The 27,851-nt window shown below is 42.2% G+C and overlaps 2 protein-coding genes across 4 annotated transcripts; both read left to right on the forward strand.

Moving 5' to 3' along the window:
* Positions 1-13: 13 nt before the first annotated feature.
* Positions 14-13,806, forward strand: ip6k2a (inositol hexakisphosphate kinase 2a). 3 transcript variants are annotated; one of them, XM_077014363.1, is made up of 6 exons: positions 14-419; positions 8,746-9,097; positions 10,695-10,905; positions 11,680-11,852; positions 12,141-12,316; positions 12,442-13,806. In XM_077014363.1, exons 2-6 carry the CDS (start codon positions 8,887-8,889, stop codon positions 13,012-13,014), a joined length of 1,344 nt encoding a protein of 447 aa, XP_076870478.1. In that variant the 5' UTR covers positions 14-419; positions 8,746-8,886; the 3' UTR covers positions 13,015-13,806. The 3 variants fall into 3 exon arrangements, with proteins under 3 accessions (XP_076870478.1, XP_076870481.1, XP_076870480.1); XM_077014366.1 differs by lacking the exon at positions 14-419 and adding an exon at positions 4,448-5,631; XM_077014365.1 differs by lacking the exon at positions 14-419 and adding an exon at positions 5,668-8,447.
* A 9,734-nt stretch (positions 13,807-23,540) lies between these two features.
* emc3 (ER membrane protein complex subunit 3) lies at positions 23,541-27,845 on the forward strand. Its single transcript, XM_077014371.1, has 9 exons — positions 23,541-23,678; positions 23,998-24,190; positions 24,730-24,787; positions 25,052-25,145; positions 25,233-25,337; positions 25,527-25,608; positions 25,848-25,927; positions 26,181-26,263; positions 26,520-27,845. Exons 2-9 carry the CDS (start codon positions 24,036-24,038, stop codon positions 26,646-26,648), a joined length of 786 nt encoding a protein of 261 aa, XP_076870486.1. The 5' UTR covers positions 23,541-23,678; positions 23,998-24,035; the 3' UTR covers positions 26,649-27,845.
* The last annotated feature ends 6 nt before the right edge of the window (positions 27,846-27,851 follow it).

Below are 27,851 nucleotides of genomic sequence, written 5' to 3' on the forward strand. Positions count from 1 at the left end.
GCTGTGGCGTTGGATTGCGGTGTACTGGGGCAGCGACTGAATTAGGAGGCCTCGCACGTTACACTGTCAGCACCTCATAGAACTGGCTGTAAAGTGCTGCTTAAAAGTCTGACCAAGGCACCGAAGTCATCAATGAGGCAAAGGGCAACATGTGTGCCCTTTTGTCAGGTCCTGTGCAACCTTTTCATATTGTATAGAGAGCATCCGGTCTGGTTACAGATATGACTGTTCTCTCCTCTTTGTTTAACGTGAGTGTTTTGCTTTATGAATTCACACTTGGCCCCATTCTCATTCTCAGGCACTTGACATTAATCTGTCCTCCTGGAAGTGACAACAGCTACTTATGCAGGACTAAGCATGTGCAACAGTAAACAAAGCAATAAAAGGGGAAACACCACGGTGCACTTGCACACACACAGGTAAGCAGACAGCTTCCAGACCTCTTGTACGAGCGCAGCTCAAGACGATTTCATCATGATCACATTTCTTTTAAAGCCATGCTCACATTCACTGTGCTGCTGAGTCCTCAGAGAGCTATCGCTTTCTTCCAGCATGTGAGACTAAGCAACAGTCTCTAAGCTGCCAGACCCCCATCCCTGACTCTCTGGTGTAGCTTCTGTTTAATCCTTTCTGGATGATATCATCTTAACACGTGGCTTTTCGGATTTGTGTTTACTTGTATCATTTGAGTAATTCCAACCGGCACTGACCTTTTCTATCTTGTGCAGTAATCACAGTCAGTAGGAGCTGAACATGCCTGTTTACGTGTGCCAAGGGTTTTGCAAATGCAAAAAAAAAGGCCTGAAGCTTGTTTTTCCCCATTAATAATGTTGATTTGGTTCTTTTTATAAACTGAATCGTCAATGCTTCACTACTTAAGTTCAAACAAATAAATAACAGTCCACACAATGTCTAAAACTTGTTAGGTTGTGTCCATTCTACCACATGTCATTGGCATGGTGTAATTTAACAGAACCATATTCGAAAGGCAAATCAACAGTGTCTGCAGTCCCAGGCTACTTTAGAGCAGGTTGTTGAACTGTTAGACTCAATGTGCTATATTTAGAAGTCTGGGTAACATGGTAGAGGACAACATGATGGACAATTCATTGTGCTACAGTCAGCAGACTTCTGGCTGGAGTGTACATCAAAGGCGCTCTCTCTCTCTCTCTCTATCTCTCACATACACACACATATGCGTGCACACACACAAACACACACACACACACACACACACACACACACACACACACACACACACAGTGCTTGTTTTTTAGAGATCATGTTCTTAAGCTTTTGAACATGTGGAGTGGTAAATAGTTTGCAGTCTGCCAGAGACAATCTGAGAAGTTCATTTTGCACCCCATTTATCAAGCCCTTCTTCGTTTGCATTCAACATGTCTTCATGTTTGCCGGTTCTGGATACTGGGAAGCCTGGGTTGCATTTTGTGTTAACAGCAAGGATTACAGGAAACATAGCTCCGTCTATGATTTATGGTAATATACCTCACTATATATAGTGTTATTTGGCCTTATTAAATATTGTAGGCAGGGTAGATGACATTCTGTGATATCCTTCTGCTAGTGTTAGGGTCCTGACCAGCCCGTTTGTATGTTTTAAATGCATAAAAGTACTACATGAATTTGTTTATTGCATTTATTGTTTATTATAGATTTTTCATTTTGTCAGGAACTTCGATTTAAATTAAATAAAAAAACCAATTTGACTAAATTATAAAATGCTCTTGCTACTATTATGACCTTTCTGTTGTTAGGGTCAGGTTTGACCCATGTATAATTAGAAAACAATAATAACTGCCAAAACTGAAATCATAAACACACAGTTGTGTACTGCATTACATGCAAGACATTTAATCAGCTTTATATTGGAGAAACGAAGACATTTGCTAATTGATGTGTTAAACACTTTGAGACCATCAGCATTAAGGATTTGTCATTTCCAGTGGCAAAGCATTACTAATGGACATTAATTTAAATTCATATTTGTTTGCATTGGCAGTTTTTTGGATTGATGGAGATATTTAGGGCTCCTTGTTCTTCTTTATGCTGAATATGGTTCTTAATGACATTGGCTATATGTTTGGGGTTGTTGTTATTGTTGTGGTGCATAATAGATTTGGAGCCAGTTAGACACCTCCCAGATATTACTTTATGATGAATAAGTATTTGCCTGTATTTGTCAGCATGGAGGACACCACTAATCCAGACCAAATCTCCCACTGCATTTGCTGAAATGCAGCCACAAACATGCAAGGAGCCTCCACCATGATTCACTGTCGCCTGCAGACACTCAATTTTGACTGCTGTCCAGCCCAACAGCAAAGAACCAGCCTTCAGTTACAGCCAAATATTTCAGTTTTTGACTCCTCACTCTAAAGCACCTGCTGCTATTCCCCTGCACCCCAGTACCTGGTTCCACTCATTTCTGCCTGGGGGAGACGTGGCTGGTGGAGTATAGCTGCCGTGTGGCATGCTGCTCAGTCTGTATGACCTGTGACATGAAGCTGTCTTCCACAACCTCACCTTTATAGCACTTTGGCTGTTCTTTATCCAGTTTTAAGCTTCCTATATAGCCATTTCTGTTCCAGTTAATGTCCGTGTTTCCACCTACATACGAAAAATTATATTTTTCACCTGTTTCATATAACTGGTTTATTATAAAGCTTATATAATCCCTGATTTTTGTGCAAGTGTGCCGATGCTCTTTTGAAGGCAATTAAGGGTAGTAACACTAAACTTTGATTTGATTTAAAGTTGCTCTAACAAACCACATAAAGATGCCACATTATGTAATGTATCTCTCATGCATAATATGGCTCTGTAAATAACATGGTTGGGATTTCTTTTGTATGTATAAGACGTCATGCTGCAATGTTTGGATTTCTAGAAATTCCTAATGTTTTGGTTAATAATATGTTTATGGACAACACTGTAATTTAATTATGCATACTGTACCATCTATCTGAGCATTTTAAAGTGCATAAGCAAAAGGGTTGCTGCTTTCATTTGCAAATATGTTCATAGCCATGCTGCTGTGGGTTGGCTCAGAGCCAGCCTATTCAAATACCGCCAAAGTCCCACATATCCACGTAAGCAACTCATTATGGGACCCTGATAAACTTTTATTTGAGGACACACCTTGGGAGACCTCAGTACTGTTCTGCTATCACTATGTTATTGTTGTGCTATTATTGTGCTATCATAATGCTATCGGTGTGAAACCAGCTCGAGACTGTTCCAAACAGAGTGCTGAAGGGTGTGCAGGGCTATGTGTGGGGGTGTGTGTCATACAGGCCTTGCATGAGAGAAGACGTAAATGAGGGGAAAAAAATGACAAGGCACTTCTTTGTACTGTCCACTGTTCCACAGCATGCTTTCAGGCCCACTCTTGCACCAATACACACACGCACACACACGCTCAGCTGAGACGAATGCACTTGGAATTCCTTAAGCAGTCTCCCTGTGTTTTCTGTGGTGTGTGTGTGAGTGTAAAACAATGAGCCTTAGAAAGCAATGTGCTCAGACCGGACGGGGCTCTGTGCACTATGTTCTTGGAAAGTGAGGTGTGGAGAGGAGAGTTGGCCGACCGGCAGCAGGCTGCTATTCTGGATGTAGCAAGTGACCAAACAACACAGGAAGATCTCGCATGCTGCACAAACAGGTCAAAAAGGAGCTAAAATGGGAGTAAATTTTTGATCCATCTATATTTTGTTTATTTGTCTTAATGGGGTGAAAAGTGTGTGTGTGTGTGTGTGTGTGTGTGTGTGTGTGTGTGTGTGTGTGTGTGTGTGTGTGTGTGTGTGTGTGTGTGTGTGTGTGTGTGTGTGTGTGTGTGTGTGTGTGTACAATGCTTGCCTACAACCAATTTGCTGAGGTTCTGAAACACAGCATAAACAGTCAACTTCAAAGGTTTCAGCAAATTCTGGTTTGCCTGTGGCTGGTTTGTATTTGTCGGAGCGAGTCAGCACAGGGACACAGACTCACTAGTGTCTGCCTTTGAGCACTGACCTTAACATCTTATTAATGGGTCTTACCCACGGTGCGTCATTAGCAGGAAAGAGCCTTTAAAACAGCAGCTTAAGAGGATGAAACTCTCCACCAACTCTCCTCATACAGTGTGTGCCAGAAGACAATGACATTGACTTTCTGAAGATCTCCACTGGACTTCCAGTCAGGCTGTTTTGTGCAGGGCTGTAGACACGGTGCCTGTTACTTTCAAACACAGAAACATACAGATGCTCACACAGTCAGGTTTCTTCTGCACATTATAGAATTTTAGAAATATTTTTGCATCCTTTTGAGAGTATCTTATGTATTAGTGTTTGATTCATTGCATCAGGGACTGTTGAACATCTCAATCGTTTCCTATCATGCTCTCTCTCTCTCTCTCTCTCTCTCTCTCTCTCTCTCTCTCTCTCTCTCTCTAGATAGATAGATAGATAGATAGATAGATAGATAGATAGATAGATAGATAGATAGATAGATAGATAGATAGATAGATAGATAGATAGATAGATAGATAGATAATCCTTCATCTATGGGCTAAACACAAAGGCAGGTCAGATGTGTTGACGTTCCAGATGTATTTACTCATCACACGTATGTGGGTTTGGTTATTTGAGCACTTTATCATGGTTTGATTGAGTGCTTTAAGAGCATAGGTGTAGTTGTGTGTCACCTTTTACTTCACGTGATGGAGTGCGTTGTAATCTGTACTTCCGGAGTTAGACTTCACCACGCTACCTGGAATCACTGCTGTTGATGCATATCGCCACAGTATTCCAGTTTTATTGTCATATAGATAACCACAGGTCCACAGTTGACGAGTCAGTCTGTCATCAGGGAGTGGCCTTCACTATAGATAACGCAGTTTCTATACTGTACATACTTGCAAGCTGAACTCTAGGAATGTGTACTTTGCAGAAGTTAGAAGCCCCGTAAATCTGCCTTCTTTAATGATATACTACAATGGCTTGTCGCTGTCATTACGTAAGGTAGTTTGATGAAGTAGCACTCGTGTTACACAACTGGCTAGCAAAGCTTTATACAGGAGTAAGGCCACTATGTACAATATGTAGAAAATCTATGACCAATACATAACATTGCAAGCTACATGTTAGGCTTTTGTGTGTCTTTGTGTACACACACTAATAATTGTGTGTATATACACATGCTTATAGTGTATACTTAATTTGTATACTAGATATTAGAATTGTAAGTGTATTGCAGCTAGCATACTGAGTGAAACCAAGTGAAGGATTGGGTAAGGACCCCACGCTGAAGGTCCTTATGTGGCCCATTATATCTTGCCTGCTTACCTGGCCCATGGCTGGGCCTGTAGGTCTGATGGTCAGCATGTAAGGTCCTACAAATGACCATCTGTGGGTTTTTATGAGTTGCATGCCTGTGCATGGTATGATAGTGTATTATTAGCCTTTGCGTCTGACTGTAGGTGGTATTTATAGTTTTGGTATTAGTCAGTGATTTGTGGAGGATTTGCTCTGAGCTGTCTGGTCAGCACATGATGGGTGAGGTCCTCTATTTTCCACCACTGCTGCCCCGCACTGGGACAGTGGGTGCTGAGGTTCCGGGGAATGACGCTGTGTGCTGGTGAGATTACTTCATGCCTATCAATATTGCTTGTATTTATTTATTTGTGTTTGTGTGTGCATGCACAAGTAAGTGCATATGCCTGGCACTGGCCTTTTGTGTTTTAAACATATTTTTATGTACGTTTGTGTGTTTGTTATATGTAAAAAGTAACAACTGGTTGACTACATGCTTTGAATACTTGTGTCTATCCTGGCTATCTCTCCTCTGTCACTCTTTTTCTCTTCCTCTCTTTTGATCTCACTCATCCTCCATTCTTCCACCCTTTAATCAATCATCAGCTTCACAAAGTATTTGATGATTCAATCATTAACTCACATAGGCGATGTTAATCTCTTGTAGTTTGGTACACACCCACACACACACATTCTCTCTCTCTCTCTCTCTCTCTCTCTCTCTCTCTCTCTCTCTCTCTCTCTCTCTCTCTCTGGCAGGCAGTAATGACTATAATGTCCTGTCTGGGTCACATTGATGTTTGCCTGTGACCCCTTTGCTCTCATGCCAAATGCAGGCAAGACAAAACTCAGAGAGAAGTGCACATGCATCTTTCTAAATGCACTTTGTGTCACAGATAAAGACTACACAGAAAACCCACTTATGCACACACAGACATTCTTAGCTTATGAAGCATCATAACTCGGACTCTAGTCTTTGTATCTTTAACCCCCATTGTGCTTCTTACGACATTCGAAGTCTTTTGCGTTCACGAGCGTCAGGCTTGGCCTCAGTGCCAGGCTCTTACTGGGTTACCACAACGCTGTTGCTCCTGACGTTTCCGTCTCGTTGTGGGAGACCTGGCAGCTTCTCGTAGGACTCTGCACCTTAACGTGCTCATTAAGTTTGACAAAGACGCCCGTGCCACCGTGTCCCACCCCAGGCAGCCACACCTGCTCCAGCTCCTCCCTGCTTCAAACAGCCTCGGTTCAGAAGGTGACCAGCTCTAATTAGATAAATACCATGCTCCACCCGCCATTTACCGTCTTGCCATGTGACGTATGTTCCCTATTCAGAGAATTGTTTCCTGTTCCACAAGCTGCTCCTATGAACTGCAACGATGCTAATTGATGGCAAGCTGCAATTCTCTCACATTCACCCCACTGGGGATCAGCATGTTTCACAAGCAGGACCATTCAGACTCGTTTGTCATTTGTCTCTCATTTCATGCGAGCGGTATGGCTGGCGAGCCAACCATGTCAGTGCATGTGCCTACTGACATGTAGCTAAGGATACTCGTTAATGAAAAAGCAAGAAAAGCATAATACCATTCTGTCCATTTCATTCCTTCATCACCAGTTCAGAAGACGGCTGGTGCAGTAGCTCACAGATCAAAACCGTAGGCATTTGTGATCATATGACCATAGCTTTCATGTGCTGGCATGTAAGACATTTCTTAAGTTAAAATTGTGTTTTTGTTTTGGTACAATGTGGGGCTGTGCTAGACATGTCTTTGTGGATATATGAATGTTTGAGTGACACTACCTAAGTATGGATCCCTGCATAAGCTATATTCTGGGTCACTGATGCAGCGAAAGCCACGCCACTGCTGCAGGTTACGTGAAATACCCAAAATGTAAAGTGGATCTATATTTAGAATGATAAAAGTAAATGATATGCCCTTATTGAAGATGCTATGTCAAAGAACTTAGGGGAAATAAAAATTCACCATATAAAACTTCACTCTATTTATATTTAAATAAATAACATTTGAGGCTCTTATAACAATAGAAATGTCACTTTCCAGACAAAAACCTTCACTGCAAATAGCATATCAGTCAGTATTCAAAGAAATAACTGTCAAACAACTAGAACACCTGTTTTTAATAATGTAGTGTTTAAAAGGCAACTGACAGGTACCTGGCAGTACATCTTAACAGAGATGTTTGCCATCGGCTTTGTGAGGGATTAGCGGAACAAAACCTTTTACTGTTAAACACTTTCAGACCATTAATACTTTTAAAGTGGTCTGCGCTGAAATACCTGCAGGAACTGACGGCTTTAGCGGACTTAAGCTAGGCTGCTCCAAGTTGTGTGGAGCCACGACTCTTTGCTTTACTTTGGCCCATTTTTCCATTGGTGAATTCCAGACCAATGGATTAGACAAAGACTTAAATCAAGCTTACTGCCTGTGGTCCAGCAACACCCAGCCAACAATCCCCTTCACATAATTTATATTCTTCACAATCTGGCTCATCCATGGTCTATGACTTTATCTGTCTTTCTTGTGGGGACTGTTAGGGACTTTTTATATTACATGTAAGGACTGTACTGACTCCACCCTAACTTCTCTTACATGGACTTCACCCATCTGATCTTACCATATATATTTTACTCTAACTCTCAGCTGTAATTTCTGCTCTTTCCACTCTGTTCAACATAACTATACCATATCCACGCCTATCGAACTGTAACGCTGGCTATTGTCTACCAACTGCCTGCCACGTTTCCAATTTTTTTTTTATTTCCCCTTTGAAATTCTCTTCACATCAATTCCCTTTGTTTCGTGAATCTGTCAACACGGACAGCTGGTACCCGTCGCTCCTTCCACCTGTTCGACGGCTCCTCTCCACTTTTTAAATGGCGTGGCACAACGTATGCCGCACGCGCTCTCTACATGTCGGAGCAGAAAAACAGCTGAGTCTAAACCCCCCATCCCCCACCTACACCTCCCCCTCCCCGTCTCCACCCCCTCCCCCATGTTTTTTACGCCGATTTCTTCCTCCCCTCCCCCACTCTGCTTCTTTTCCGCTGCCTCTCCTTTGTTTGCCTGCTGCTGTCAGACGGTTGCCACCCCGACACGCTTCCCGACACTGTGATTGGTGTGTTCGCTGTAGAGGCGGAGTCACGCTTCGAGCAGTTACATTTTTACTTGTCCAGCGCGGAGGTTCTGTGTCAGACTAACGTTAGTGAGCGATGTGATGTAGCGCACGACGGCTAACTAACGGCTACTAACGGTTTTTTTTGCCGTTTGGTACTTTTAAAATAAAAGTCTAAACGATAAGCGCGTTAAATTCGACCTGGGTGATCCAAAAAAAAATTTTTAAACACGGATTTAGACTCCATTCTCTTTCTTTTGTCTCAGCCTTCCTCCTTCCTGTTTTTCTTTCTGTCCCGCAGTGCTCGTCGCTCCGTACGAACGAACGAGAGCGTAAAAAACGGAAGACAAATAACGCTGACAGGGAGCCGGTCTCTCTCTCCTCTCTCCCCGTGTCTAAACCTCTGCGGGGTCCGACTGCAGAGTCTTGATGCCCGTTGAGGATGAGCCCAACCATCGAGCGGATGGAGAGCGAACAGCAGATGTGTTTGGGGAAGGGGGTCTTGCTTGAGCCCTTCGTGCACCAAGTAGGAGGCCACTCGTGTGTGCTTCGCTTCGGGGAGCAGACCATCTGCAAACCCCTCATCCCCCGGGAGCACCAGTTCTATAAAAGTCTCCCCGTGGCGATGCGGAAGTTCACACCGCAGTACCGAGGTAAGTGGCAGCAGCGTTAGCAGCCTTCACGGCCTGTTCCTCCGAGCTCTCTTTCTCTCTCTCTGTCTATCCCTCCCTCCCTCTCTCTCTGTTCCTCTCTCTGTAGGTATATAAAACTGAGTTTGTCGTTGCTTTTTTTTGGTCAACCAAAACCAAAATGCCCACAGTGTTCGTGGTTTATGTTGTGAAGGTTTACGGTAGCCAGCTAAATATCGTGAGTGACCGTCAGGTGCAGTGGAGTGAGGTGACAGTTCACCCAACTGTCCACACGGTGGCGCTTCACGCAGTGTTGTTGTGTTGTGGTGGCGCTGTCGGACGCTCAACGCCAGGTAAGCCTGTCTTCCAAAGGTCGAAGGAGGTGTGGACGTAAAAGTTATCCCAGCGCTTATCCTTTGGTAAGAGGATGATATTTGATATTTGGCCGCGATCAAACGTGATGACCGTGGATCAACAGCATTAAAACTCCCCTCTTTACATTTTTTTCCCATTGGCACAAAGGAAACATGACATTTTTACCTCACGTCAACCTACCTTCATCCATAAACATATTTAAGGTGTTTTTGTTTGTTTTTTTATATTAAGACAAAATTTAATACCACTGTGATGTACCGTCTTATGAGTGGCCAGTACAAAATATGTTGACTGTTCTGAATCCTGTTGTTTATTTCTGTTATTGTTTTTCATTTTAAGAGAAGCTCTGATATTGTACATTCACTGCATGTACAGTAATGTATGTTGAATAACAACTAAGACTATTATCTTTTTGGGTTCATTATGCCTCTTATGGCATGTGTCAGTGTGAGCAAAATCTGCCTTATTTTGTCATCAGTTGAAATGATGCTGAAGTCTGTATTGTGCTTCTACTTTTCTCTTGCTTCTGTTTTCTCTGACTCACTGCATACACACGGAGGGTAACATGGCCAACATGAGCTGAAAGTCATGGACTGGTTAGGAAGTGGGACTGAGCAGAAATGAAAATGACTGAAATTACTTGTACATAAAGCACTGAGGTTTTGTGCTGTGATTTTTGCATATGCTCTTTCATCCTTATTGTAATGCATTTGTGCTGCTGTGATGGGAGCATTAGACCAGTGGATCTGGTTTTGCTTATGAATACATATTTTTTGTTAATAAATTCACTTTGTTTTCAAATCTTATGGCTGGTGTTCTTTCTTAGTGGTTTGTGTGCTTGCTTTGGACGGAGTGAAACCATAACCGTGTTGCAGGCTTTGTAGTTCCTCTTGCCTCTCCCCCTCTCCTCGCATCTCTTTGTTCCTCTCTCTCTCTCTCTCTCTCTCTCTCTCTCTCTGTTCCTCTGCTTTCTCCACGTATCTCCCATTCTCTGTCTGTTGTGGACTTGTCTGATCTCTATCAGGTTAGGAGAAGGCTGTGCAGTGGCTCTGTAACTTTTGTAAAACGCTGGAAAGCTTGTAAGAACAAAAAAAGAGTGCAGTGGGTAAGAGATGCCAAACATTTCCCAGAATGCCTGTTTTTGAGCTGGGGACTCTGACTCCGTTTAAATAATGAAGTAAGTGTGCCGTGTCCCCCGACCCTTCAGAGTAACGTCACCGTCCTTTTCCTACTGCTGTCTGTGTAGGTGTGGTCTCTGTGAGCTTTGAGGAAGACGAGGAGGGGAACCTGTGTCTCGTGGCCTATCCGCTGCATAACGAGCTGGATGATCTGGAGAACATGGAATCCTTGGCTGACCTGGAACCCAAGAACAAGATGAAGTGGTCCAATAAGATGTTGCTGGATAACGAAGGCTACACTAAGGACAGGAGACACATGCGCAAGGACAAAGACAAGAGGTAATCAGACACCCTAAGTCTGCAAAGGACAACATGTCATTAGTTTAAAGTGACTCCCTTAGTCTTTTTTGTTTTGTCCACACACACACACACCCCACCACCACATATCCCTCCTTGCAAACAGAAGAGTTTCACTAAACTGTGAATCCTTTGTAGAAGTCTAAGGCCTAACGCCCCAGTGGCAGTAAAGAACTATCCTGCTCTGTCCTCCTGCTCTTGTTCAGCTTGGCATGGATTTTGCAACTGACACAATAAGTATGAGCAGTCACCTCTTCACCATTGTCATGGTGACACCTTGAGCACACTGCCCCACCTACCAGAAGATGCGCATTTAGTTCCGTGTGTGTGTGTGTGTGTGTGTGTGTGTGTGTGTGTGTGTGTGTGTGTGTGTGTGTGTGTGTGTCTTTGTCCACAACACCAAGTGGGGTGTGTGGAACTGGAGCATGACCCAGAGATTTGTTTCTGACCTCATTCTGAACTCGGTCTCGCTTCTGTTTGCCAGTTGATCCAAGCTAACCCTTTCAGCACCAGTGAACTCCAGTTAACTAGAAACACGATGTTTTCTGCTTTTCGAAAGGACAGGACAGTTTTCATTAAATTTGTCCTATCTGATCTAGATCAGAGTTTAGAAGCCAACATCTGTAGTCATTGCCTTAACAGGTGGCCAGTCGATCTTTTCTCAGCAAGCGTAACCAGTGTGTCTCTCCGTGTCTCCCCCCCCCCGTCTCCCCCTGTCTCTCCGTGTCTCCCCCCCATCTCCCCGTGTCTCCGCAGCCTGAAGCGGGAGGAGGAGCTGGACTGGTTCCAGCAGGCTGAGGTGCTGCACTACAGCCTGGAGAGGAGTAACGCCTCGCGGCCGCAGATCAAGCACAACCCCTGGAGCCTCAAGTGCCACCAGCAGCACCTGCAGAGGATGAAGGAGAACGCCAAGCACCGCAACCAGTACAGTATCCTTCAGCCCGGCGGCCCGATGAGCGGCCCAACGGCGCCACGCAGGGCTCGGACGCGCTCTGCCACGTTGTTTTTAAAAGGGGGGAAGTGAAGCCGCTTGGCCCGTGTGATCATCTGAAAGCTTCGCTGTTTCGAGGGGAACTCGCGTTCCCTTTTAGGAAGTAAATCGTTAAAAAACGAACGGTACACGAAGGTTGGGTCGTACAGGTGAGGTTATCGTGTTCGACGACCTTGAACGGCAGCGAGGTGCGGTGGGCGTTTTTGCCTTGACCTTCTCGCCCCAGAGTTCATCCTGCTGGAGAACCTGACCTGGCGCCACAGGGTGCCGTGCGTGCTGGACCTGAAGATGGGCACGCGGCAGCACGGGGACGACGCCTCCGAGGAGAAGAAGGAGATGCAGATCCGAAAGTGCCAGCAGAGCACGTCGGCCAGCATCGGCGTGCGGCTGTGCGGCATGCAGGTGAGGTCCGGCTACGCGCCGCACACACGCGCGTGTGCCGCTCCACTTTCCTAACCGCGAACGTGATACGAAGGCTCGCGTTACCGGTAACCGTGTGTGACGGGCGATCGTGTTGTTCTCCGCAGGTCTATCAGTCCGACTCGGGCCAGCTCATGTTCATGAACAAGTACCACGGGCGCAAGCTGACCCTGTCCGGCTTCAAGGAGGCCCTCTTCCAGTTCTTCCACGACGGACGGCGTCTGCGTCACGAGCTGCTGTCTCCTGTGCTGCGGCGTCTGCGGGAGATGCAGGCGGCGCTGGAGGCCTGCGAGAGCTACCGCTTCTACTCCAGCTCCCTGCTCATCATCTACGACGGCGAGCCGCCCCGCTCGCGACGCTCTCCCGAGGACGGCCTCTCGGACGAGGAGGAAGAGGAGGAGGAGGAAGAAGACGAGGAGGCTGGCGCGTTGGGGTTCCGCGGAGGAGGCGGGGCCAGCGGCGGAGCGGGAGGCGGAGCCGGCTCGGCCGTGGCCTGCCGGGGATCCCGGCTGGTCCCCGGGCCCGCCGTGGACGTGCGCATGATTGACTTTGCCCACACCACATGCAGACACTACAGGGAGGACAGCGTGGTGCACGAGGGTCAGGACAGTGGCTACATCTTCGGCTTACAGAACCTCATCACCATCATTTCCCAGCTGGAGGAACACAGCACTGACTAAAGGTGGCCCACTAGGGCCCCTCACGGCTCCGGAGGCACCAGCTGACTGGGGGTGGACACGCGTCTCTTCCCCAAAAACCTCTGTCCCATGTCGGTCTTGTCTTTTCGTTCCTTAACGTTTCTCCTGCTCTTTCAACCATCCCAGGTCGATGGGACAATAATTTCCCTAGAAACTCCACAGGTGTTTTTGTGTCTGTTTCTTTGCTGTTTTTGTGTTCATAGAGGATTTGTAAGGGTTGAAGGCCCCGACACTGAGGGTGTGGCACTGGTTTGTCGTACATGACTCAGTGAACAGTAGCATTCCTCACAGTCTTCCGTGCTACTGTTTAAAGGTCCCCACACCCTGTTTTCCATATGTACAAGCAAAAACATATTTCCACGGTAAATAATGATCTGACTCCAGTCACACACCCATTCCAAAAGAAGGGTCTAGCACTTGCAACTTGCACTCAGATATTTGCTCGTGCTTGTATGGAGAGCAAATAGAGAATGGATGAAGAGACTGCTCAGGGGCGTTGAAAAATCCCTCAACTTCTTCCATTGAAAAGCCGATGACATGGTAGAAACACACAGAAATGACAATAGAGCTTTATTTATTTGACATAATGTATTTCTTAAAGAAACTAAAAAAAAAAGCAAAAATTAAAACCATGAATGCAGACAAAACTACATTCCATGTTATTAATATTATAATAATGATATTAATAAATATTATTTGACATGTTCAAATACCTCTCTTATATGTGTGTTGTCAACATTTATGTTGAAGGACGAATAAAAATGCTTTTGGTAAGTCTTGAATTATGTATTTATTGATGTAAATGGAAATATTTTATGTTTAATGTTCTATAACTGATAGAGTTGCACAGTTTACATCTTGTGGGATGTAATGTTCCTTTCAGAAAGGCATCCCCATTGGCATTAGTGGTGAGTCAGTGTTGTCACATTATAATCTCCAGTCAGTCTGAAGCCTACAGAACCGTTTTAGAAGGTTGTGGTGGTTAAGCACCTGGTGGTTAAGCACTGTAGTCGTGTGCTGTGACCCACGTACAGTAGAGGTGAGATGGCACTTCTGTTCCTCCTGCCTGACCGGTAATGAAGAATTAATGTATTAATTTGCTTAGCCTGGAAGGCTCTGTTTGCCTGCCTCTTCGCATCCAGAATCAAGTCACAGACATCGCACACAAAAGAAAAAAGGAATCTGCTGTAATTGTCAGTGTCATTAATCAAACTGTGATTAGGTTCAAGTTTGAAATTTGTTGAGAAGCAGCATTGGTTTTATTGTTCTAGCCAAACCTGCACTGAAACGTCTGATCACATTGTTCAGGTAATCACAGCTTGCGTTTCTTGGAAATTAATTTGTGAAATTCATAGTGAGCTAATAGAAACCTCAAAGAAACATTGAGGAGTACTTGGTGAATTTTGTGGGCAAGAAGGAAATTACAGTAGATCTAAAACCGTAATACAGATACAAAATGATCTTTCCAGCTATGCCAAATTTTAGATCAACTGCTGACGGATTTCAGATTCAGATTGTTCTTACATGCACCCACTTTGTTCAAGGTGCACTGGATAATTTTGCATTAACATTAGGGTCTCTTCTAAATATATCAGATAGAGAGCTAAACCAAATATCCCTTCTATCCATATATTGTTCACTAGGACAACTGGACTTAACTGTTCCAGCAGAACCAGGAGACATCAGCTTAGGTGCTTTAGGATGGGCTTTGATAGGGCTAAGGTTTAAAAATGTATGTTTGCTTTAGAGATTAAACTGTAATCCCTGTGGTCACCCCCCAATCTGGGTCCTGGGCAACTGTATTTCATGAGGATGAGTGGGCCTATCGATGGAATCAGTGGGCAGTCATATTTCTATTTGCTTTTGTGTATGTGCCTGTGTGCGTGTCCATCCAAGCAAGCATACAAGTGCACCTGTGTGTGTGTGTGTGTGTGTGTGTGTGTGTGTGTGTGAGAGTGTTTGCACAGCATCTTTGCTCAGTCTTAGGTTGCTGTAGAAAGTAAATGTGTTTCGTAACAGTGATCCAATCTCTATGGCAACAGAGAAGAGCAATGGATTTAGCTCCTTTTCTGATACTCTGGCACGTGTTGTCCTACATACACTAATTAATCCTCTTGAAATCTATGAAGTGAATATATCCCTATCCTAGAATAGATCACGTATGAAGCAGCCTTTGTCTTCCATAATAATCACTTGCATAACAAGTCTGACCGGTTAAAGCCTCATTTAATGTATCTCTCTATTTCAGTTTCATGCTAAGAGACCTGGCGTCTTTGTTCTCATTGTTTCCCAGAATAGATCCCAGTGGAGACAAAGTGTTTCTCATTTTCTTTTGTCTCATACTTTGTAGCCCTTGCACTTACAGACACACCCCCGCACTCTTCTTCACATTTCATTCTTCATTCATCTCCATTATATAAGCAGTAGCGCTGAACTCCAGTGTGGAACTACAATGGGGACTAGTGTGACCAATGACGGATACACGAGTGGACGAAAATATGTATTCAGCATCAGATATCTTTGTTTTAGTTTAGCGTTAAGTTGCTCAGCTCATTGTCCCCCACGTATCCAGTATGGTGGTGTTGTGTTGCTGGTAAGGGAACAGAGAACACGCTGAACCGATTGCAGCAGCCAGGCACTAATGAGAGCATCAGCACTAATGATCGTAATGTAATCATCACAATCATGTAATAATTCTAGTAGTTATTATCTGTTATGTCTTACAAAATTCTTGCCACTTACTTCAATGCTGAAACTGTTCATAGTTGATATGCTTGGTATCATTTTTAATTGAGGATATATTTTACTGTTATTTATTGCTGCATGGTATTCATTGCAACATTGGCATCTGTAAGGCATCAGGAAGTCTTGTAAACAAGCTGTGTTTAAGAGCATTTTAAAGGATCTGTCAAACTTGGCTAAACTAGCCCTTTTTTACATCTCCTCTGGGTTTGACCATTTAGACACCATCAGAAATGAACAGGTTCAATGCTGTATTCTCTTGCCCCTTGAAGCCTGGTCAGCTGGGGCTGTTGTTCCTCTTACAGTTCCTCTTTCTCCCTGAGGTCTCTGTCTTCCTGAGGTCTCTGTCTCCCTGAGGTCTCCGTCTCCCTGACATATTTTTGTAAGGTATGCTCAGGTGTACAGCGTCAGCTCATGTGAGTGCTGCTTGTAGTGACAGAGGTTAAATTCACCAGGCAACCACGGTGACAGGCGAGCCACTCCATGGTAACGCTACGTAAGCAGAGATAGGTGGAGCACGTCTCTCTCTAGCTCTTTCATGGGGTGTTCTCATAGAATAAGAGATGGTACAGTAGACGCATAATGTCAAAGGACACAGAGGAAAATGGGCATCCTGTGCTCACAGCTTCACTTTGCAGCCAATACATGTCTTCATCAATCATCCTTCCATTTGTTTGACTGTAGGTACAATGGTGTGGTAAGGAGAAAGTAAACAATTTTATTATGTAATATGGAGAAAGTAGGCCAACCATGGAATAATGGTGAGATCTGAGTTCAGATATTAGAGTCATATACTAATAGATTTTGCAGGTAAAAAATATCCACTGTTTTTAAATACATACACATTATGATACAGTGTTTTTGCTTTTTACTTCTAATAATAATACAGACATTCTAACAGTCACATTTAAAGAGTTCAGAAGACTCTAGTAAAACCTGTTCTAAATGTGGTAAATAGTGCTTACGTCTGACCACAAGATTACTGGTTCCAGTCTCTTCCTGGTACACCACAACAAGCCTTAGAGATTCTGAGTAAGGCATCTTTCCAAGTGGTGACAGAACTACTCTTTGCATATAGTTCTGTGGTTCTTCATGTCAGGGACTATGATTTATTGTTTAAAAACAGACAGCCTAACATAAAACAAAGAAACACTGAAATTCCCAAAATGTCTATTATGAATGATAGGGTGGAATCAATGATAGAGGTCGTTCAGTGCATTGACTGTGCCATTTGATATGAATAATTTCCTATAAATCTCTGATATTTATTTATTAAAAGCCAACACTGAAGCAGTGACATATCTCTTTAATGAATGATGTGAACAGACTCACTCTCAGAAGAAAGACGTGAACGCTGCCTCCTGTTTCAGAGCTTACAGCTGCTCTGGACTAGCACAGCAGTAGACACACCCCACCAGGGCCTGAATATTAGCAATGAACACTCTTCTGTACTGACCACAACCACAGGCCGAACAGACTCTGTCCCTTCCATCACAGCAAGATCAAGCATGGTCAACATGTGCACACAGACCCTCACTTCATTTAAAAGATCATCTTTAGGCAATTATGTTTGCATGATAATGTATAAATTATTAACCTGTTTATGCACCTCTACCTTTAAGCTTACAGCATGAAAAAATATGAAGGAAAAAAAGCTAATTACAAATGTAAGTAGAATACCAGAAGCCAACTGCTAATCTGCAGTCACAGTATTCATCTAGACTCTCATACTGAAAGAAGTAACAGCACATTGTTGTTGCCAGTTTACTCTCAATTCCACCAGTTGTCTCTGTAATATTCTCTCCAGTTAGAGAACCGATGTGCTGTTGCCAGACCTGCAAGGCTTTGTCACGTTTATGTAACTGCACTCATTCTGCACTTCACAATATTAGAACAGGTGGAGACACCAGGGCATGCTGGGAGATTTTGGCTGGCAGCTGGTAAACACATAAGGTATGTCCTAAATGCATAAAAGATATCAAAGCCCATAAGCATGCAGGAGGGGTTCTGACCTCTCAGCTCCTTGGAAAGCCCAGTTGCTCATATGGGCCAGTTATTGCAAGATGTACATTCATAAATGATCATAAATGTATTTTGTATCTTTTATTCATATGACATTCCTATTCATCTGGAATAGAACCAAATAATAAAATAAAAGAGGCCTCCCTTACCCATCTAGCTTCTGATTACTAACTGAAGGCATGAAATAGACTGTGCCCATCAGAACTGAATTTACATGTAATGATTTTCATTGGATTTGACTCTTTATTAAATTAATGGAGTTCATGTGTTCATAGAACTGAACAGCAGGAGTAAATAAGAGAGCAGGTGTAATCTGGAGGAGGAAGACGTCTGTGCCTCACAGTCCATGTTTATCTGTTTCCCCTTTTCCTAAACAGCATTACTTTTGCCTCATGTCATTTCCTTATTTTGCTTCAACTTTTGTCTTCTAAAGTTTTGATATTTTGGGCTCTGTTTGTTTTGATTGTATGGATTTCAAAAATTTTTTTTTTCTGAATATGACTTAACTGGTTTTAAAATATGAGTGGAAAAAAGCCTGAACTATTGATATCATGCCTGTGTGGATTATCCCCATACACAGTAAGGTATAAGTAAAGTCTGCTAGCCATTAGCACACATGACGTCACTTTGAGCTCATGGTAGACAAGAGACTTGAACCAGTCTACCTGGACCAGGTGGGCGGCAAAAAAATCTAGTAAAACCTGACTGACTGAAAGAAGACAGACAGAACAGTAGAAATATGAAAATATGAACAGAAAATACTAAGATATTTATTATTTATTTGTATTTATATTTCTTTTGATATATACACATACATTTATATATTTAAAACTTAAAAATTATAAACAGTTTCGTATTTGACAGTTTTGAACTTCCTCATTTTTCTAACCTTTCCAATTAAACATCCAGACTAAAGAAATATCTTTGGTGAAGGGTAGAGATGTGAAGGTATTTCTGACAAAGGTCACAGAGTTTGCTTCTGTGCAAACGTGTTTTGTTGTCTGAGGTTTGTGCTTGTTGGTATTAATGTACTTATTCAACAAGTCTTGCCACATTGGCCAGTGGATACCTGCTCAGAGGGTTTGGCATCTTAGCATGGGTGAACTGAAACATGGGGAATCCTGTATATTACCTTAGATGCATTTTGTTTTCTTTATTTGTTCCTTTAGGAAGGCAAATCAACATTATCATTAATGACTGTTTAGTCTTGGCTGTGATCAATCAAAATAAAATGATAAAAACTTATTCACCCAATCCTGAAATGCCTTAGTGTTCATCAAAACTGAACAGTTCACATATTAAGGTTAAAATAACCTTTATTTAAAACAGTTAATTTCTATGCAATTTTTTTAAATTTTGATGTTTAAATTCCAAAATAGATTTCATTACATTTGGCTTTGACGATGTTTAGAAACAAGACCTTTCTGAGGTGTATCATGTGACCTCTGAGTCTATTTACATAATTCCTGATATGATTAGACAACATAATGGGGATTTCTGTCACTGCATGTTTCAATAAACTGAGTATTCTTGGTGCAAAAATGACCCCTGGTGATTAAATCTGGTATGTAAGCCACTTTTGTGCAACATTTTATTGATATAAATAATAAAAATAGCCTTTCTTCGAATAAAAACTGAAACTGACCTTAATTTAAAACAAATAGTTGCATATTTCTTAATGGAACAACATGAATTCTGTAGTGTGAGAATATGTAAATATTTTGACACTTATATTTGAATGTATGAATGAATGTTCAATTTATATAGTGCCTTTCAACATACCCAATGTCACTTTACAACTTTAACACAGGTACAAGTCTTGCACAACCAATCACACACCATCAAGAAGCAGCGCTGAGAGGCAAAGGTGCTAACCACCAAGCCACCGTGTTGCATGTATTTGATACATCACTTTTGCCTGTACACTCTGCTTAGGTGAAAGATCACAACTAAAAATAGAGGGGAAAAAACATGCTTCATTCAGGGTTGCCAACTTTTGACGTTCGCTTGGAGTGAGATTTTAACCTGGAGCCGGTGGCGAACGAAAGTTGTTGAGCGGGGGGCGGGGGGGGGGGGGGGGGGGGTGTGGCGAACGAAAGTTGTTGAGGGGGGGGGGGGGGGGGGGTGGCGGCGAACGTAAAATGGACACAGATTCAGTGTTATATCGCCGGTGGATGGCGCCAGGGCTAGCGAACTAGTAACGTATTGAATCATATATGTGGATCTGAGGTAAATAAACTGGATATTTTTTTTCGGCGTGAGATATCGGAAGTGTGGCGTGAGAGCGTGTGAAAACGGTCAAATGCGTGTGTCTCACGCTCAATGCGTGAGAGTTGGCAACTCTGTTCATTGCAGTTTGTCCACTTAGATAAGAACATTGAGCCCATAAACGTGACAGTCACACCTCCACCAGCTTGTTAGAGACCAACCCATCTCAAACCAGCACACACCCCAAGTCCATGAGCCCTCCAACACTTCATCTTTAGTATATGTTGCCCAGAACAACTTAGATATTTCTTAGCATGACAGTATGCATGCAACCTGGGACCTCACTGTTAGCACGTAGCACTTCCTGTGGCAGCATGTGTGCTCCTGTGGGCACCATGTATTCTGGTAGGGAGTGATGATCATTGGCTCCTAAGTACAGTGACTGTGCTTTACACCACTCCCATTAGCTCATTGCTGTTATATGCCCATTGCATATAGACTTACATATATGTAGAAATATTAACATAAAAAAAAAGATTTTGCGTAAGGTTGACATCTAGTGGTAGTAAATATTTAATGCACACTCCAGTTATTTTTCAAAAAAGCTTAATCAGGTTTTTTTTTTTTTTTTGTATTTCATTTTAATGTTTTATTTTTATGTTTTGCAGTATGTTTTCAGAATAGTTATTTATGCAAGTATTAAAACTATACATTCATTTGACTTGTAATGTATGCCTTAATTTGCATTTTAATAGTTTGGAAGAAGCCATTACAGCCTTCGTTGACACACCAAGTTAACAAATTACCTGTTAATTACAAGTGATACACAGCCCTTTTCAACAGATATCAGATATTCAGTATGATTTAAACTGGTTCATACAATAACCATTTCTCCTTCTTCCAAAGAGCAGCATACTGATGTCTATTAGAGATTTCAAAGATGATGTGTCACCAAAAAGTCTTTTATTTTAATATATTATATATATTGGAGTGTTTGGCCCCTAAGAAACTGGTAGTTGTTTTGCTGCAGATTCAGTTCAGAGAGAAGGTGCTATTAACAGCCATCACCTTGTTCATCTTCCTGGTGTGTTGCTTTGCTGTTATTGTCAAAAGCTCTAAATGCAAATGAACTCTAGAAGATAAACTTTGTTTATATCAGTCTTTCAGCACTGACTTTCTATCTAAGTCAAGTTTAAATCAAATAAAATTGAATGATTTACGTAACATGCATACATAAAAATTTAGCTGAAATGCTCTTCAATAAGACGTGCTTTGGCTTAATTCCTAGATTCCCCTCTTCGGTATCATGTCATCAGACTCTGCAGATCCAGAGTAATACTTGCTTCCAACAGAGGTGGTCTTACCCAAAGCTCAGCTTCATTGAAAGAAACTACAGTCCTTTTGTAACGAACAAGGCTGGGCAGGTTGGACGCAGATGCAGATATTAGGAGGTTTAATATAACAGACTAACACAAAAGAGCAGAACTCATACAAAGACCAAAGCTGAACATGAAAGTTAACACAAAGACACAGAGAGCATGAACAAACAGAACAAAAACCACTACTCACGACTAGAACATTAGACATAATCTTTCAACTGTCAACATACAATAACCCACAACCACAGAGACCAAACACAGGACTTAAATACATCAACTAAACAAGGGACACAACAAGACACACCTGAAAGTGATAACGAGGGGCAGAGAACACAGCAGGGGTGTGAAAACAGAGACAACTAGGAAACGTCAAAATAAAAGACACTCAAACACACAGAGAACAAATCAAAAGTCAAGACTGACAGGGGGGAGGCAGGACCACATGACACCTTTACTGTCTTCTAAAAACTGTTAAATAAAGTCATGTCATAGCGTCAGTTCATCTTGGTAATGACATATGCAAGTCCTGCACAGTGGTCAGAGGGATTTTAAGCCATTCTTCTTGCAGGACAGTGGCCAGGTCACTACGTGATGCTGGTGGAGGAAAACGTTTCCTGACTCGCTCCTCCAAAACACCCCAAAGTGGCTCAATATTATTTAGACCTGGTGACTGTGCAGGCAATGGAAGATGTTCAACTTCACTTTCATGTTCATCAAACCAAATGTATTGGTGCATTGTCATCCTGATACACAGCACCACCTTCAGGATACAATGTTTGAACCTTTGGATGCATATAATACTCCAGAATGGTTCGGTAGTCCTTGGCAGTGATGCGCCCATCTATCACAAGTACTGGGCCAAGAGAGTGCCATGATATGGCAGCCCAAACCATCCCTGATCCACCCCTCTGCTTCACTCTGGACAACAGTCTGGGCGGTGCTTCTTTGGGGCTTCTCCACACTGTAACTCTCCCGGATGTGGGGAAAACAGTAACGGTAGACTCATCAAATAACAATACATGTTTCATATTGTCCAAATCCAAAAATTTGCGCTCCTTGCACCATTGAAACCGACATTTGTCATTGGCACGAATGACAAATGGTTTGGCTATAGCAGCCCGGCTGTGTATTGACCCTGTGGAGCTCCCAATGGACAGATTTGGTGGAAACAGTAGAGTTGAGGTGCACACTTAATTCTGCCGTGATTTGGGCAGCCGTGGTTTTATGTTTTTTTAATACAATCCGGGTTAGCACCCGAACATCCCTTTCAGACAGTTTCCTCTTGCGTCCACAGTTAATCATGTTGGATGTGGTTCGTCCTTCTTGGTGGTATGTTCACATTACCCTGGATACTGTGGCTCTTGATACATCACAAAGACTTGCTATCTTGGTCACAGATGCGCCAGCAAGATGTGCACCAACAATTGTAATGTATACACAACACATAATGTTGTGTGCATTGCAATATTTTGAGCAAAACTGTGCTCTTACCCTGCTAATGGAACCTCCACGCACTGCTCTTACTGATGCAATGTGCAATTAATGAAGATTGGCCACCAGGCTGGTCCAATTTGACCATAAAACCTCCCACACTAAAATGACAGATGTTTCAGTTGTCCAACCCCTGTGTGTGTGTGTGTGTGTGTGTGTGTGTGTGTGTGTGTGTGTGTGTGTGTGTGTGTGTGTGTGTGTGTGTGTGTGTGTATAATGTTTACGTTAGGATTACATAAGTAAAGCATAATCGAATTGTAGTATAAGAAAGATATTACAATGTAATAAATATTACAAAGTAGTACATTTTTATTCTTTGGTTTGAAAGGTCTTATTCCAGCCAAAAGTAATTTCTTTATGCAAAACCAATGTAACTCACAGTCATATTTTTGAAGACGAATTGTATTACATATGTGTTATTAACGTAAAATAAGTTTCCTGTTAAAAAACAGCCCCAACTTATTCTACAGTATATACAAAGTTGGACCTACAGAAAATAATTTTATTAAATACATTTTTAAAAATTATAAATATTTTAAAATCCTTTTTTACTCACCTGAGTATGGAACTCAAATGCGTATTATTATTATTATTATTATTATTATTATTATATTATTATTAGTAAGATCTTGCATTAAAAGCCCGTTTGAGAGCGTCGTCGTGGTGTCTGGCTTCACGGCGCCTCCATCTTCTGGGCGGTGAACTCGCACCTTTGTCGGCGCTGATGCTGCAGGAGGAGCTCGATGGCTTTGGGTTAGTGCGGGGCTGTGGTGCGACATTGCGGAGATAACCGACTGCGACAAGGTAAAACGGACTGTATTAATATAAAAAAATAGTCTCCCGACGTGATGTTTAATGGCGTAAACGGGGCGAAAGCAGCACCTGATGGGTGGAGCAGCACCGCGAGCTCGCTAACGTTACAGTCCCAGTTAGCTAGCAACATAGCCGGCAATGTACTGACTGGAGCTAGCGGCTGTGTGTGGTTCACACAGCTAACTTAGCTAATGTAGCAAAACAATTATCGAGGTATAAGGCAAATAACATTTCATAGTGAGTGCTGGAATGTAAATTGTTGTAGTTTTACATATTAAATGTAGCCACCCCCTTGTTTTGTCCACCCCAGGCTGAAAGGGTCGTCCTGCCCACACACTCCAGTACACCATGGCTGAACCTGAACTCCTGCTGGACTCCAATATTCGACTGTGGGTCGTGTTGCCCATCGTGTTCATCACGTTTCTCGTCGGAGTCATCCGGCATTACGTCTCGATTTTGTTACAGAGTGACAAGAAACTCACTCTGGAGCAGGTTTCAGACAGGTAACGGTGTTATTTTTTATCGCCCTTACACTTTAAAAGTTTAAGAGTAAGATTCTTCATGAAATGTAACCCATGGTGAATGATAATCACGGTTAAGGACTTAATCTTAAGTATATGGATTAAGATTATGAGCAGTAGAGCAAACAAACAATTCTTCATTTGGGCATTGCTCTGATTTGATTACAACTTTTTAAAGAGGAAAAAACAACAAAATGCCATGAAGAATAGTGGAACAGTGAATTGTAAGCAGGGGAGGGACTTGGTTATACCGTATAAATTGAAGCTGCTTGATCCCAATAAGAAAATGACTGGGTAACCTACTTGGTGATTCCCTAGTGCAAGGACAGTTCGTCCTTACAGAATTCAGTTTGGTTCATTATGGAACTAATTTGTACCAGTTGTAGAATTGGTAAGTTCTTCTGTTGGTCTTGGTTGAATAAAACCTCAAACTCTTTAGATTGAACTATGTTTTAGTGTTTTTCTTGCTATTTTTGCCAATTTTGTAATTTAATTGTGCTGTATATATGTTAATCACACAGCCAAGTTCTCATCAGGAGCAGAATATTAAGAGAAAATGGAAAATACATCCCCAAACAGGTGAGCACAATGGTCCAAAGGTAAGGAATAATGATCTAAGGTAGTTACACGACCTGTTAAAATAGAGAACCCATTTATATTATTTGTGAATAAACATAACACAACACTGGCAAGGCAATTGACGATACTTCACTTTGATGAGACTGTAGGTTTTTAGCAAACATGATCCACAGACCACATAGTTGGAAGGAACAAAGTTATGAATTATGACCATTTAGTTTAGATTGTCTGTGAAGTAAATATATGTCCTACTCTGTTATATAGTCTTTCTTGATGAGGAAATTTTACTTCAACAATCAAGATGATGGATTCTTTAAAAAAACTAAAAGAAAGGTGGTGCCTCCTTCACCAATGACTGGTAAGCCCTCAGAGTTTATGCAAAACCATTGAATACTTTGTTCTGGAAAGTATTGTTTCATTGTGCCTGTTTTATTTACCAATTCAGATCCCAGCATGCTAACAGACATGATGAAAGGCAATGTGACCAATGTCCTTCCCATGATCCTTATTGGTGGCTGGATCAACTGGACCTTTTCTGGGTTTGTCACAAGTAAGATTTTTATTTTTTACCAGCAAATGCTCATATGGTAATGGTAGTTCAGTGTAAGAAAATCATGCTATAGATATAATTAAAACACCAGCATGGCCTTTTTTCATTAATAGGTTTAGTTCTCCTAGCTTCCTTATTTTGCATCACACTCATAATGCACATATAGATGAACATTTTTTGTCTTTTCAGCCAAGGTACCGTTTCCTCTCACACTTCGCTTCAAACCGATGCTGCAGCAGGGCATTGAGTTGCTCTCACTTGATGCATCCTGGTAAGTGTGTTTCAGCTAAATGTTTATACTTGTGTATAATTTATATAGTGTGCACTTGTTCTACTGGTAATGAATGTACAGGCTTGTAACCTGTTATTGTTGCTACCATAAAAAATGTTCTGACCTGCATTATGGAGTTTAACAAAACCATCAAAGCATGGGAAAATGTCCTTGGTGTACAAGGCACACATTATCCAATGTGACGGCATCATGGATGCTTTTATTGTGTATGTTTGCAGGGTAAGCTCAGCATCTTGGTATTTTCTGAATGTCTTTGGATTGAGAAGCATGTATTCACTGATTCTCGGTCAAGATAATGGTAAGCATCTGTCTTGTAGAATATAGACCCCCCCCCCAATCTGGACATAATTCTGTCTCATTAGCAAAGTGTTTATTTATTTATCAATTTATTTTTAGGATTGTTAACCAACCATCTTTCTATATAATAGCTGCTGTTCATGTTAATAAATTCATGAATGGTTTGAGTGGACAACTATGAGCTTGTCAGCTATTTCCCTACATCACACAAACTATGTGACGTTATTAACATGAATCATGCTCTCCCTGTCCAGGTGCAGACCAGTCACGCATTATGCAGGACCAGATGAGCGGGGCCGCCATGGCCATGCCTGCAGACACAAACAAAGCGTTTAAGGTATCGGGAACAGCTCGCTGATGGAAACCACGTCCTGAGCAGCATGCAACAAGAAACACGCCAAGCCATTCTCACATCACTGTACCTGAATTTACATCTGTTAGTTTAAGCTTTGTTTTAATGTAAAAAATGCTCTAAGGACTGTGCATACTATTAATTCTTAATAAGAAGGGAGAGGCAAATATGCAAGTGCATGCTGGTAGAGTTGAGCCTGTTAACTGTTGCAGTGTTATGATCAACTCCACTTTGTTCTCAGGCAGAGTGGGAAGCACTAGAGTTGACGGACCACCAGTGGGCGCTAGAGACCGTGGAAGAGGACCTAATGGGCAAAGACTTGGATCTGTCTGGCATGTTCAGCAAAGATTTGCCATCAGGCATTTTTTAAATGCCTTTCACACTAGGGAATGGCATTACAGGGCATGACCTAAAACATTTTTTTTAATTACAGTGCAGTTTCAGGTTTTCTTTGCCCCACACAGTGGATTGATCCAACTCGTGAAGGGCTTGATAATTAGCTGATAAACTGGATTAAGTGTGTTGGGAGTAGAGAAAATATGAAACTGCAGGGTGCTCAGGACTGGAGCGGAAAATGCCTAACCTACAAACTAATTCTAATTAAACTGAATGGACTGCTTTTGGAACTGATGAAACACATTCTGGTATTTGTAGTTGAGCTGCATAAACCTCACTGTTGACATATCTCCATGTTATGTATGCATACACTGTTCTCTCTTTAATTCCCACCCACAACTCCCTTTATATCAGTTTTCGCATTATGGAAGTAGTTAAAGTCGAATTAAATCATGCTTAATAAATCGCTTTCTATAATAGCTTTGTAACACAGTGATGCAAATCTTGGGTAGCTTGTGGCCTGGGGTATACTGTGAAAGCTAAATTTGTTAGCAAGTTGGGCTGTTTGGTTGACATTGACCTAAAAGATCAATTCAATTGTCCCAGTTATCCTGGTAACAAAAAAATCAGCGTAGTATTAACCCCAGTTTATTCATAGCAACAATCCATTCTAATATTTACATGGTTCTTTTATTTTCTTTAATCTCTCCTTGTAGATTTTATTTTAAAAGGACTTATTGAGCCAGGGTTCATGAATGTTTAAAAACAAATGATTGGGCAGATTTTAAAAAATGGACCAATCCCAAACAAGGCTTTAATTATGTGGATTATTGTAGAACATCCATCTATTGGTCGTGGCTTGACGTGGCCCACCTCTGCCACCTGTGATCATCCCTAACATCAGGGGTGTGGAGGTTGTCCTGCCCGTGGCAGCCGGGTCTGCAGGTTTGCATTCTGACTAAGCAAGAGGTGGCGGAGTGGTAGAGCGCTGGTGTGATCCTGGTTGGTTGGAATGAAAACCTGCTACCACACCTGCCCTTTGTGGAACATGCTCCCACCCATCTTGTGTGTTTCCCATACGTGGCTGTTAGTCTTTTTACCCCTTTCTAGTAAATCATCATTTTTGTGCTTGGTTTTGTATCTTTTGTTTATTTTGTAACATTTGTAAGGTGAAACTATGATGCACTTGCAGGAAGTGTTTATCCATAATAGAACTTGTTTTGTCCAATCAGCTGTG

The sequence above is a fragment of the Brachyhypopomus gauderio genome, chromosome 8 (genome assembly GCF_052324685.1).
Source record: "Brachyhypopomus gauderio isolate BG-103 chromosome 8, BGAUD_0.2, whole genome shotgun sequence".
In the NCBI taxonomy this organism is placed as follows: domain Eukaryota; kingdom Metazoa; phylum Chordata; class Actinopteri; order Gymnotiformes; family Hypopomidae; genus Brachyhypopomus; species Brachyhypopomus gauderio.